The sequence below is a fragment of the Struthio camelus genome, chromosome 2 (genome assembly GCF_040807025.1).
Source record: "Struthio camelus isolate bStrCam1 chromosome 2, bStrCam1.hap1, whole genome shotgun sequence".
In the NCBI taxonomy this organism is placed as follows: Eukaryota; Metazoa; Chordata; class Aves; order Struthioniformes; family Struthionidae; genus Struthio; species Struthio camelus.
The window spans coordinates 20,588,364-20,601,747 of record NC_090943.1 but is presented as its reverse complement, the minus strand read 5'-3'; the positions used below and the strand labels follow the sequence as shown (position 1 = coordinate 20,601,747).

Genomic DNA, 13,384 nt, shown 5'->3' with positions numbered 1-13,384 from the left:
TAATCTGTGGTAGCCATAGAAGATCATATCTTTTCTATCTATCTCTATGCCTTTTTCATATGAATGGCTATCACTGTAATGATCCATGAATTTAAAAGGTTTTCCGTATTCCTTTTCTTATCCTAGATCCTCTGCAAAAAACAGATCATGCCAGTCTTTGAACTCTCTCAGCATTTACAGGTAGAACATGATCCTCAATTCATTCTGGATCACTTAGTTGAAGTTGCACATGAATATATAGAATCTTTTGTTCTTTTACGAACACTACTTTCTGGCCATAACAGCTTGTTAATGATGGAGTTGCAACCTTATTATTGGATTTGTCTATTTGTTTAGTGGATTCCAACCTGATGATAAGGGAATTGAGTAACTGTGACATGTGTCCCCAAATGATGCTTGAAAATGTAATGGCTTTTTAATGAGTAGATGAGTAATTTGGGAAGAAACACTACTTGGGGTCTTTTGGCAGCCTCTTTTGCTAGCCTACTTCAAAACAGAGTCTTAGCATTTTAGAAAGAAAATTAAATTATCAAAAACAGGAGGAGAGTGGTGTCTTTGCAAGTGTAGCAAAGGTCTAGTGTCAAGGAGTGGAAATGTTATGACTTACTTTCCTGAGCTTGGGCAAATAAGAAACATTTCATCTTTCTGTGCCTCAGTCGCCTCACTGCTTGAAAAATTGAGATACTTTGCAGCTTAGTTCATTAACCTTTGTAAAAAAATTTGGCATTTGCTGTGCATCCAGAATGTTATGAAATTGTGAGGGGTTTTTTGCGCTCCAGCCCCCTTACCTAGCTCCAGCAAGGGTTTCTTCAGCAGACCACTTCCACAGCCAACACAGTTTCTTTCCCTTAAATCCATCTGGCTGTACATCTAATCACAAAGCTACAGCCTGGGCCTATTTCCAAGGGAGAGCTATACTCCCTAGATAAAGCAGTCCCTCATTCAGCTGCTCTTTTATTCCTTTTTGATGAAAATGTGAATCTCAGAGAAATCAACTGCTGATCCTTTCTGTGCTCCCATGCTCACTGAGTGTCTGTGGCTGTGCTTCGTGCCCTTGGTAGTCCCTTGTCATGCTTCAGAGGCTACAGTGGGGACATCCTGGTAGGTGACAGTACGTTGAGGTGGCTAAGGTAGCAGAGGAGGAGGAGGACTGGTTTGTAGGGAGGAGGGGACGTTTATTGTTTACAGAAGCAGATCACAGTCCATCTAGAGGATAAGGGAAGCAGGCACCCCTTCCTGAGAAAATATGTGAATTGACTGGGGTCCAGCATGGGGAGGAGAGGCTGCAAGGAATTGAACATACCTTGGCTGCGTAATCACGGGGTTGGGGGCTGAGGTTTTGGAGCTCTTGCTTGAGGCAAAGAATAGCAGAAAGGTAGAAGTGCTTTCAAAAGTAGTCCAGATTTGTGGCTAAGAATCAGAACTGTTGGAGGCTTTTCCACATTTTTCAGACTCTCTGGTGGATTCTGTCTGTAGGGTTTATGAACTAAATACCCTTCCTTTAAAAACAAATGCAAAAAATAGCACGTGGGAGGGAAACAATGAGATGCCTGACCGTAGAGAAACCTGTAGCACACATACAGACAGATAAGTATTGGCATATATTATACTGAAGCACATAGTGGGTACAGAATGGCAGTGAACAAGGACTGCTTACTTCTTGAGTGTTGCTTTCTGTTAAGCAGCTCTTTGAAAGTCAAGAGAGTATTGAATGATACTGAAGTATAGCAAAAATGTGCAGCAGCTTGGTCAGCAGTGAAATGAAAAGTGCCGTTGTTGAAGCACCGCGCAGATCTAGCTGGAGCGTGTTTAGGTAGTGTATAGCATTACAGCAGCAAGCAGCGGCTTAGAGCAGCCTTTTGTTTGTGCTTGTCTCCGGAAGTTCATGGCGTGGAGTATGTACAGTGTGCAGCGTGGGTGCAGCTGGAAGGGCTTGCGCTTTCACTGATAGGAATTGCAAATTTTGGTAAAGTGAGAAACATGATTCTTCAGAAACCTTTCAGCCTATTTTGAAATAAAAACAGCCCAGCATGAAAAAAAAAACAAAATAGTTCCCCTCCTTTTAAAATGTTTCTCCCTGGATGAATTTTGCAAATGCTACTATGTTTGAGGAATCTACACCGTTGGGAAAGGAATAACAATTTGTTGTTGTGCTAAGCTGTACTTTCTCAGACATATTTAGGTACTTCGCTGGTTGACTAGACAACCAAGGATGAGTCTGTAGGGTAAAATCCAGTACACTTAGGTGCATACTCATTCCAGTGAGAAAAATGTGTCATGCACATTCCTGTGCTACCTCCAGCTAGCAAAGCTACCTCCAGCAGGCAAAGAAAAGTTTGCAAGTCCACTTTTGGGGTGATTTCATTGAACTTGATAGAGTGTATGCTTGTGGGAGCACATGACCATCAAAGTGCCTGTACACATCCATTTATGAGTTACTATGTTTCCTCAGATTTTTGGTTCTATACATAGAGGAGGAAGAAAGTGAAATTGGATGATAGAATGCAATAGTTTGGGGAGCTGAAGCCATACTGTCCTCTAAGCCTGGTGACAGGGTGTATGTCATGCTGATCAAGGGGGTATTCAGGGCTATGTAGATCTAGACTTAGAAACTGAAGTTTGTCCTACTGACAATCTGTAGTTTTGCCTGTTGGAGGTGGGGGTTGCAGGGGGAAAGGACACATTAGACTAAAGACAGCAAAGGATATGGGTGTGTAAATGCTAATTGCCAAGAGGCACCTGTAACACAATTATTAGCTGCTGAGCTGGGATTTGATTGTATTCTGTGAATAAAGCTTCTTCCAAGCTACTTGAGACTATGAGAAGAATAAACCTGACGCTGATGCTGTGTAGGAGAACAGCATTTTTAATGAAGAAAGTCTTGGGATTACACCAAAGGTTATTTTCAGAGTGTGACTCCACTCACTTCCTTGTCTTATGCTTATTTCCTTTTAAACGCAGTCCTGAATAAATGACAGCTTAAATAAAGGGTGGGTGGGTGGATGGGATGCATCTGGAAAGCAGTTCTTTTCTCTTCTCCTGTTTTTTATACCTTTTCAGCAGTAGCTGTTGGAGACATTTGGTAGAAATATTGAAATAGACCCTGAGCAGCAAAACAAGATGCTCCATAGAAACCTTTTCCCCACGGTTGGCAGCTTGACTGAATCTCTCCAGTGATGATTAATCAGCAAATAGGCAGTTCAGGAGTCCTGTGAATTTGCATTAACTTGCTCTCAGATGGCTCCTGGGAGGGCAATCCCAAAGCTAATTTCAGGGCCAATTTGATTTGTCTGCTGTTTTGTGTAATGTGCAGTTATAGCTCATTTTTCCATCTCTACCACATGTGGTAGGAAGCAGTCCTGTGGTAACACAGTGTTCTGGTATGTTTGAGGTTACAGCACAGATATGATCCCGTATTGTAAGGTCCCCCCGACAAGATCATACTGAGTAACGAGATGAGTATCCCCTGTTGATACCCAGTGCTGGCAGCTGTAATGTTCTCTTTTGCCCGTCTGTGTGAAATACATGTGGGCCGAGTGGAGAGAGGAAGGGTGGCGTGTGCACCTTGCCTGCAGTGAGCTGGACCTGTGCTTCTGCTTCCTTGCAGGTGCTGCTCCCACATGTGGGGGGAAGACAGGGCTCGGGAGCGTGGATGCAGCCGCCAGCCCACACCTCGCAGGAGCCCCAGCCATGCAGCTCAGCCTCCACGGCATGAAACGCAACGTGTCTGACCTGCGCCTGCAGCTGCACCAGATGAAGCAGCTACAGGTACGCTTAGCTGGGTAATGATGGGGAAGTGAGTCATCTGCAAACGCCCTTTCTCTATCTGTCTCTCCTCTCTTACCTTCAGTAGATGACTGATTTTAAGAAGCAGAGCTATGTAGAAGAGGGAAGACCCAATTATCACAGACATAAAAGTGTATGCTGCTCTAGGATAAGGGCACTTGCATAGTCCTAGAGGTGTGAGAAGTAACCCACTTTAGCTACTGCTGCTTAGATCTGGAGATATAACTTAATTTCTAGCTTTATTTGATTACTCAAGACATTAAAGCAATATTTATATTACAGTAATATCAAGTCTGTGGTTACAGTTTGGACCCTGTTATGCTATGTGCTATATAAACATTTTTGAAGAGCCATGTCCCTGCTCCATACAGTTGTTATGTTCTTGAATAAACAACTTTTTGATGTCAGGAAACCCGAATGTAGCTGAGGTTCAGTTACTATGCATTAAGCCAGAGTTTGCAAATCACATATTTAGAGAATTCAGAAAAATAGTCAACTCAAGCAGCAAGGCAAAAGGTTGGTTTCAGTTGTTATTGCAGAGGTTTGTGGTTGCCATACTTACATCTTACCTGTGCCTTCCTAAAACACCAGCACCTCCAAACCCAAAAGAAACAACAAGAACGATTAACTGCTGACCAAAATGTTCCATTGGGACATACATTCGTGCTATATATGTAAATATCACAGAATCACAGAATCACAGAATGGTTGAGGTTGGAAGGGACCTCTGGAGATCATCTTGGCCAACACCCCTGCTCAAGCAGGGTCCTCTAGAGCATATTGGCCAGGATTGCATCCAGGCAGGTTTTGAATACCTCCAGCGAAGGAGACTCCACAACCTCTCTGGGCAGCCTGGTCCAGTGCTCTGTCACCCTCACTGGAAAGAAGTTTTTCCTCATGTTCAGATGGAACTTCCTGTGGTTCAGTTTTGCCCGTTGCCTCTTGTCCTGTCGTGGGGCTGGTGCCACGGAGAAGAGTCTGGCCCCATCCTCTTGACACCCCCCCTTCAGATACTTGTACACATTGATCAGATCGCCTCTCAGTCTTCTCTTCTCCAGGCTGAACAGCCTTTCTTTCTCTCATAGGAGAGAGGCTCTAGTCCCCTCATCGTCTTTGTAGCCCTCCGCTGGACTCACTCCAGGAGCTCCATGTCTCTCTTGTACTGGGGAGACCAGAACTGGACACAGTACTCCAGGGGAGGCCTCACCAGGGCAGAGTAGAGGGGCAGGATCACCTCCCTGAATCTGCTGGCAGTGCTCTGCCTAATGCACCCCAGGATCCCATTGTCCTTCTTGGCCACAAGGGCACACTGCTGGCTCACGGTCAACTTGTTGCTCACCAGGACTCCCAGGTCCTTCTCCGCAGAGCTGCTTTCCAGCAGGTCAGCCCCCAACCTGTACTGCTGCATGGGGTTATTCCTCCCTAAGTGCAGGACCCGGCACTTGCCTTTGTTGAACTTCAGGAGGTTCCTCTCCGCCCAGCTCCCCAGCCTGTCCAGGTCCCTCTGAATGGCAGCACAGCCTTCTGGTGTGTCAGCCACTCCTCCCAGTTTTGTCTCATCAGCACACTTGCTGAGGGTACACTCTGTGCCTTCCTCCAGGTCATCGATGAATCCGCTGAGCAAGACTGGACCCAGTACTGACCCCTGGGGGACATCGCTAGCTACAGGCCTCCAACTAGACTTTGCACCACTGACCACAACCCTCTGAGCTCTGCCATCCAGCCAGTTCTCAATCCACCTCACTGTCCACTCATCCAATCCACACTTCCTGAGCTTACCTAGGAGGATGTGATGGGAGACAGTGTCCAAAGCCTTGCTGAAGTCCAGGGAGACAACATCCACTGCTCTGCCCTCACCTACCCAGCCAGTCATCCCATCAGAGAAGGCTATCAGGCTGGTCAACCATGATTTCCCTTCGGTGAATCCGTGCTGACGACTCCTGATCACCTTCTTGTCCTCCACATGCTTAGTGAGGACCTCCAGGAGGAGCTGTTCCATCACCTTTCCAGGGATGGAGGTGAGGCTGACAGGCCTGGAGTTTCCTGGCTCCTCCTTCTTGCCCTTTTGGAAGGCTGGAGTGACGTTGGCTTACTGCCAGCCCTCAGGCACCTCTCCTGCTCTCCAGGACCTTTCAAAGATGATGCAGAGTGGCCTAGCAATAACATCCGCCAGCTCCCTCAGCGCTCATGGGTGCATCCCATCGAGGCCCATGGATTTGTGGATGTCAGGTTTGCACAAATGATCTCTAACCCGATCGTCCTCGACCAAGGGAGAGTCTTCCTTTCTCCAGACTTCCTCTCTTGTCCTCAGGGTCTGGAACTCCTGAGGACTGGCCTTAGCAGTAAGGACTGAAGCAAAGGCGGCATTCAGCAACTCTGCCTTCTCTGTATCCTTTGTCACCAGGGCACCCACCCCATTCAGCAGCGGGCCCACGTTTTCCCTAGTCTTCCTTTTGCTCTTGATGTATTTGAAGAAGCCCTTCTTGTTGTCCTTGACATCCCTTGCCAGATTTAATTCCAACTGGGCCTTAGCCTTCCTTGTGGCATCCCTGCAGACTCTGACAACGTCCCTGTATTCCTCCCAAGTGGCCTGTCCCCTTTTCCACATTCTGTGTACTTCCTTCTTCTGCTGGAGTTTTGCCAGGAGTTCCATCCAATATATACTGCGCATCTTGCGCACTGTGAAAATAACTCTATGCAGCTGTATAGTTCTTCAGCCCTTCATGTAATTGGAAACTGAAGAGCATTGTGCATTGTCTCAGAAGATGTAAGAAGAGATAAAGAAATTTCTTGTGAGGAAACGTGGATAGCAGGGGAAATTTCAATATTCTGCCAGTCCTCCTGGCCTCGAAAGTGACATCAAATGTTATTGTAGGGCTGCAGCTACTGCTATTACTACAGGGGAGGTTTTGAATTCAGGAACAGTACTGGATATATCAATCTCCTTTGACTTGCTGGTGAATTTCAGAGCACATAATATGGTGAGAATCCAGATCATGTTTTGCCTTTGCTTCCTTGATTAGAGGAAAGTGAGTTATGAACCAGCAACAGGGCAAAGGAGCTGACGGGTGGAATAAATATCAGGGCAAAGAAGCTGTGGCTGAGGCAGAAGATGTGGTGACAGGTCCTGTGCTCAGTTCGAGGTGATAAGGAGACATCAGAGGGTGCTTGAGGCCTTGCAAGGCAGGAGGGAGCAGCAGCACGGGGCTGGATCCAGCAAACATGTCACCCTCGCAGGGCACACTCGTCCCAGAGCTGGTGTTGCCCCAGCTGCAGCCTGTCTCCATGGCCCTGCCCAGGGTGGTAGACCCACTTTCTATCTTAATAGGCGTTATGTCACACAGGGGTGAAGAAACTTGCACCATCTGCGCAAATCAGTACTGCCAAGGAAGTCATGAAAAGGAAAAAAGGGCATATCCAGAGCATGCTCGTTAAATCTCGTTGGCCTCCCTTCTCTTCTTCCAGAGGTGAAACCAGATGCAGTGCATCAAGCCAATAGGAAGTGGGAAACTTGTGATAGCGATGAAGAACCTGTAGTTTAAAGCAGATTGCCTTATATTATATATAAATTACAATCATTAGAGTGACTTTCCTGAATGGATGGATTTATTTTGAAAAAGAGCTCACAGTTTGCAATGCAGTGAGTGGAACAGGTAGTGTTCTAAACTAAAGGAGGACATTCTGTTAAAATATCACACTTTGGATGATGGAAAAATTTTGTGCTCCATTTTTTTTAAATGATTCTAAGTACAAGAGAAAAATATTTGTTATATTTTTCCAGATTGTGTGCATAGTATGTTTGACAGCACTTTGCAGTTTTCAATTTCACTGTTTCTGTTGAGTAGTTAGGCAGTTTGTTCCTATTTGCCTAATTTTTTTGTACAGTGAACGACTGAAAGAAACACTCCCAAAGAACTGAAAAATATGATTGCACAGGCAAAAAGTTGGCAGGATAACTAAGAAATAGAAACAAGATATAAAAATACATTTAATACTGTCCATGGTTCAATTCTGAATGGATGATATCGCTTTAAGTTCTTGTTCATTTCCTTAACAGAATCAGAGAAACACAAGATGGAAAATAGCCGTTCATTCATGTAGGCTTTGTCTGTGCTGACAAAATCCTCTTTTTAAGACATAGCCAGCAACAATCTCCTTCCCTGGAGATATTCAAAACCCGTCTGGACGCGATCCTGGGCAATATGCTCTAGAGGACCCTGCTTGAGCAGGGGATTGGACAAGATGATCTCCAGAGGTCCCTTCCAACCTCAACCATTCTGTGATTCTGTGTGATTCTGTGATTCTGTAACTATTGATCCAGGTGAATTGATTCACACATCAGTTAAATGCATATGTAACCAGATACAACCAGAAGGTTAGACTGTTTCAGCCTGTGGTTGATTTTTAACCAGAAAGTCTTGAAATAATGACATTTGCATCATGGCTTTTGTTAGAAGTGAGAGATACTCATTGCTACTACATTAGTATCTTCCCTAAGAGCTCGGATTTTCAGAGTTACTCAAGAACCACTAGTTTCTTGATGGCATCGAGCTTTTCTCATAACACAGCCTGGGTTCTGTGTGCATTCGTTGTTGTAAGACTGGAGTGCAAAATGAATTTAGTGGCGTAGTTCACTCTGCTTTCCCAAACCTTAGGGGCAGGTGTGAAAAAAAGCCATCCAATACATGTTCATGGCATACATGATTAACTTGTTTGTACATTGAAACTTTTTGTCTATTCCTGCCTTTCTTTAATTGAACACATTTTAAAGGAAAGTAGATTTGTAGATAAGATTAAGATTCAGCATTAGGAATGTGTATGCATGCACGCTTTTCCTTCAGTAAATGTATTATTTGCAGGGAAATGGGTGTTGCAGAAAGGATAGAAAATGTGATAATAGTACTGTCATAAATGGTATATGATACTCATTTGAATAATCTCACAAGAGTAACTTTGAGTTAGAAATCCAAATACATTTTGCACTGCATTACAGTACCGGTGAGACTACATGTAATATGTGTGTGGCAACAAACTCTAGGACTTATCTAAGTGTACTGCACAGAAATGTGGAGCTGCAGGCAGCAGTGGCCGCCCGTGGATGAGCGCTGCAGTGTGTGGGGAGGTGGGAGGCCCGGGAGCTGCTCCCAGCTGCATGGGACGTGCTGCTGCTGGATTCATTGTGCTCTTCTGTTGATCAGAAGCAGGGCTGTGAACTGACAGCTGCTTTTCCAATCACCTGTCTCATAAATAATAATTGGTTTAAAATGAACTAAACAGGTTATCAGGTTATTCTCGGAGTGCCAGGGTGATGCTGGGATACTTGTGAGGGAGAGATGGAGCAGTGATTGCAAAAGGAGGAAAAGAATGAGAGCCAGAGGTGTTACATGTAGGAGAGGCTGCTTGCGCTCTAAAAAAGCATATTCACTTTCTTTCTGTCTGATTGGTGCTTGCAGTTATAAACCAGGTTAACACTAACTAGCAAGGAGTTGTCATTTGGCAGCAACAGGAAAGCCTGCGTTGCATTTCCTAACCCTTGGGCGCTTGACTTTGGAACTTGAACACTGTTTTAACAAAGTTTCTTCTTAAGTGTGAAGGCCCAAGATTGTGTATTTGGCTTGTTTCCAAGCAAACCTGAAATACAAAAACTTCTGCTCTGCGGAACCAGAATAGCCCTGGCAGATCCCCAAACCATCTTCCACTTGAGGTGGTGGAGTAACAGGCACCTGGCTATGCCTTTAGCTAGGGAGTTTCAAACCTGATACCTGATGGCAGAAGAAAGGTAAGAATCGAGTTCAGTTCCAGGCTGTTGAAGGAAATGTGTGACTGTGACCAGAAACTGCCTCATCTTCCTCACCCACATCTCTTCCCCTCTGCTCCTGCCCACCCTGCCTTAAGGTGTCCTTTGGCTGGGAACTCTGCCCTGCTCGGACCCACGATTGTTGCTCTTGCTTGGCTCCTCCTCTGCTCTCTCTGCATCCGTCCATGTCTTTCCTTTCCCATCTTCTGCTCCCGTTCCCCAAGCATGGACAAACCCAAGTTTCCCAAAATTGGCCAGGTGTTGGGTGAATTTTCATAGGGATGACAGAAGCATCTCTGCGGATGAGTCATTTCCCAGATGTGAAGATCTCACTGCAAACATAGGTGTTTGGGACTCCTCAGCATACCGTCTTTTTGAAATATTGAAAGACTATGTTTTTATTTCTTGATCTCTCCCTCCCCTACCCCCCATACTTTTGGTGTTACTGGGAGCTGCTGTTGCCAGCCAAGTAACAGAGAGGACTGAAATCCTGGATACCTGAGGCTTAATTCTAACTCCATGACTGGCCTCCTCAGGGACCTCAGACAAGCTGCTTCACATTCTCCCAGTCACTTCCCTGTGTCAAATTTCCCCATTTTTTAAAAAGCTGTGACTAAACTGTGATGAAGTGTTCCATGCTCATTCACTCAGTCATTCATTTGTGTTTTCTGTCTTTAAAATATGGCCCAGTGAAAGAGATGTGTGTGTCTCAAATAGGTGTGCTGGTCCCACTGTAAGGAGTTTTAATTTATGAAATTCAAATATTAATCCTATAGTGGGAAAAATGCACAAATGCACTATCTGCAAAAGAATCCAATCTGGTATTAAGCAGCTGACAAGGTTGATAAATCTGTGTTGTTTTAAATGTTTTCTAGCTTCTTTTTTTTTCCTAACTGCTTACACTTATCTTCAGCTGAGTTTTGAGCTAACGCCTCCTGCTTGTCACGGTGCAGACCCCTGAACACTTCACTGAAGTATTGCCCTCCCTCTCATCACATTGTGTCGGGGGAGAGGGCAGGGGCAGGCACAGTGACTGAAGAGCCAGGAGGAGAAGCTGGAGTTTGCTCCTCTAATTCCCAGACTGGGAAGAATGACCTGGCAAAGGCTGTTTTGTCTGATTCCTCCTGAGTTCTCCTAAATCAACTTTGCAAGAAGTCTTGTTGCCTTATACTGTGTCCTATATGTTGCCCAGTTTTTGTGATTACTCCTATTAGACAGTGGTTTTGCTTCATATGTGAAATGAGGTTTGACTGTTAGGCCTGGGTGTTTAGAAGACAGCTGCAAGTTTGGTGGTGATACAGGTGTTCTTGGAAGTCTTACAGTATGAGATTGCTGCTAGGCTAACAGACTTGTGTTCGACTTGGCTATATCCTAAAGTTGTGATTAAATGGAGCCCTATTTCTCACTTTGAATCTTGTGGTTTGCATAAGAGACTTAAACAGCCTGTGTAAGTGTGGAGCATAGCAGCACTTGGGCTACCCACGAAAGGGTACAGTCTAGTTTGCTTTCTTAGCTGTGTTTTATTCAGCAAATTGAATACTTTAGACACCTAAGATGAGGCTAAGTATGTACAAAAACCAGATCTCTTGAGAAGGAGGTGTGAATTTTACATGGTTACTTTTCAGAAAATTACCACATTTAAAAGGTGGGGTTTTTTTAGTGGGGAAGGGGGATTTATATATTGCAGACTAGCTGCACGTCACCAAATTACACAGGGTGGCACAGTCCTTCCTCTGCTATTTGGGAGATTGAAATATTCCCTTCCAAGAACAGCACTGCAATCCAGCTTTGACATTAATGTGTGTGATTCTCCACCAGGCGTGTATAGACAGTGCAATACATAGGAAGATGAGATATGCACAAAGTGGAAGTCGAGCTTCTGGCATTCTTGTGAGGCATGATTAATACTTGATACATGCTGGATTGAGCAGAGCAGAGGAGTTGCAATCCCTGAGGAAGTTATGCACTGAAGGTGGTGTACTGAAGCCGTCTTTTGTCTGTCAGCTCACTGCTGGAAGTTAGACATACACATTAGAAGTTAATCAAATTTGGGCTTTTTTCACTCCCAATGTTTCTTCAAGAAATAATGTTTAGAGGTAAAGTTAAAGTGGGAAAGAAGAGGAGAAAGTCTGTTTAGCCGCAAGGCTGTGTTTATTCCAACCTATTTCTGAGCTCTGCAGTGTATTCAGCTGCCAGGGATGTCAGTCAAGCAGGAAAAATTGAAGTTGATTTCTTTTGTGCAACAGCTGCAGAACCAGGAGATGCTGAGGGCAATGGTGAAGAAAGCAGAGCTGGAAATCAATGGCAAAATGATTGAAACAGTGAAGAGACTTGAAGATCCTGTGCAGCGACAGCGCAACCTGGTGGAACAAGAAAGGCAGAAATACCTCAACGAGGAAGAAAAGATTGTAAAGAAGCTATGGTGGGTGGAGAAACTTTTCAGAATTTGTTGCTTAAGCCTGGCTTCTTCCATAAAGTGCTAGCTGTCACCACTGCCTGCAGTGGAACTGCACCTGCTTATGCTGTTTTATCCATGTTTCCTTGCACTCGTATTGGCAGTAAAACTATGTCTGTGTTGTCCAGATCCATGGTCCCTGACTGGGAGTCCCTCTTAGCCCAGGCCAGCAAGCAGGTCCCACCAGTGGGAAGGGGTTCAGCCTCTTCAGAAGTCCCCATATGCCTGCAAGGAACATGACCACCTCCATCTGCTGACAGCCTCCCCCTCCCCTTCAGCTTTAAGTATTACGTTTTAATGGGGAATGCCCAGGGAAGGAGGGAGGAATTTCCTCAGGAACAAGTGGAAGCAAAGGAAGGTAATGAGTTTGACTTTAAGTACAAAAAAATAAAATCAGATTTCAATAGTAAGTGCTTTGGCTATTGCATGGGAGGATCAGTGGAACTCATACATACAGGATGGAAGTTTAATTGCAGTCAGCAATGCCAGCATCCAGCTGAGGCTTACTCATTGGGATTTCTACACACTAAACTGCCGTTAAAAAGTGCTTTCACTTTTTTATTATGTAAAGGCTCTTTGTAAGAATCTTCTTGCCCAATACTTTGGCCTACCATTACTGGTGGGATCCAGTTATTTGTTGTAATCCATGCTCTAAGTCAACAGGAAACAAGATGAAACTGAAATCAATAAACAATTTAACTATTTCTAACATTCATATTTGTAAGATGCTGTGTAGTTAATTATTTTTCACTACTGAATTTAATTCATATCTGAAGAAGTGCTCCATAACACAGAGAAGCTCTATAATCAGCTTTTCATTGGAAATGATGATTGAAGAGCCAAAGGAGCAGTTATTGACAGCTAAGGAAAGTAAATCTTTCATGTTGATAAATGTGTTGCCAGATGAGTAAGATTTGCAGTAAAAATACTACATCTATAAAGATAAAGTAGAACGTTACTGAGGGAGTGAATGTCTTCTGTGAAGAAGAGTTGAACGTGCAGTAATAGTCCATGCTGGTGTATATAACCCTCTCAGCTGGTTTTATGGCCTTAAATTACACCGTGTTATGGTCTTAAGTGATTACTCTCCTGTTTCTCACTTTATTCACGTGTATCATATTAGTTCCTAGCTTGTTTGTTCTCTAGGGAAAGAACTCTGTGTGTGATATTTGTTTATAGTACTGCCTCATAAAAGGGATACTAAATGAGGTCAAGTGCAATGGTGCTAGTTGTTACAGCTGTTCGTTTAGGATACAACTTTGATTGCAGTGTGGTTCTCTTTTATCAACATTTGGAATTTGTTCCATATTCAGACTTTCTGCTGCTTCTGTGCAGCCTCAGCTCAG

At 44.3% G+C, this 13,384-nt stretch overlaps 1 protein-coding gene across 14 annotated transcripts in view; it reads left to right on the top strand.

The window, feature by feature from the left end:
- The window catches only part of KIAA1217 (KIAA1217 ortholog), a 248,783-nt gene that overhangs the window by 208,097 nt on the left and 27,302 nt on the right, over positions 1 to 13,384 (top strand). For all 14 annotated transcript variants that reach the window (XM_068934551.1, XM_009673633.2, XM_009673631.2 and 11 more), the window contains 2 exons: positions 3,608 to 3,768; positions 11,830 to 12,005. In XM_068934551.1, the coding sequence (XP_068790652.1) occupies positions 3,608 to 3,768; positions 11,830 to 12,005 (337 nt within the window). The remainder of the gene's footprint in view (positions 1 to 3,607; positions 3,769 to 11,829; positions 12,006 to 13,384) is intronic.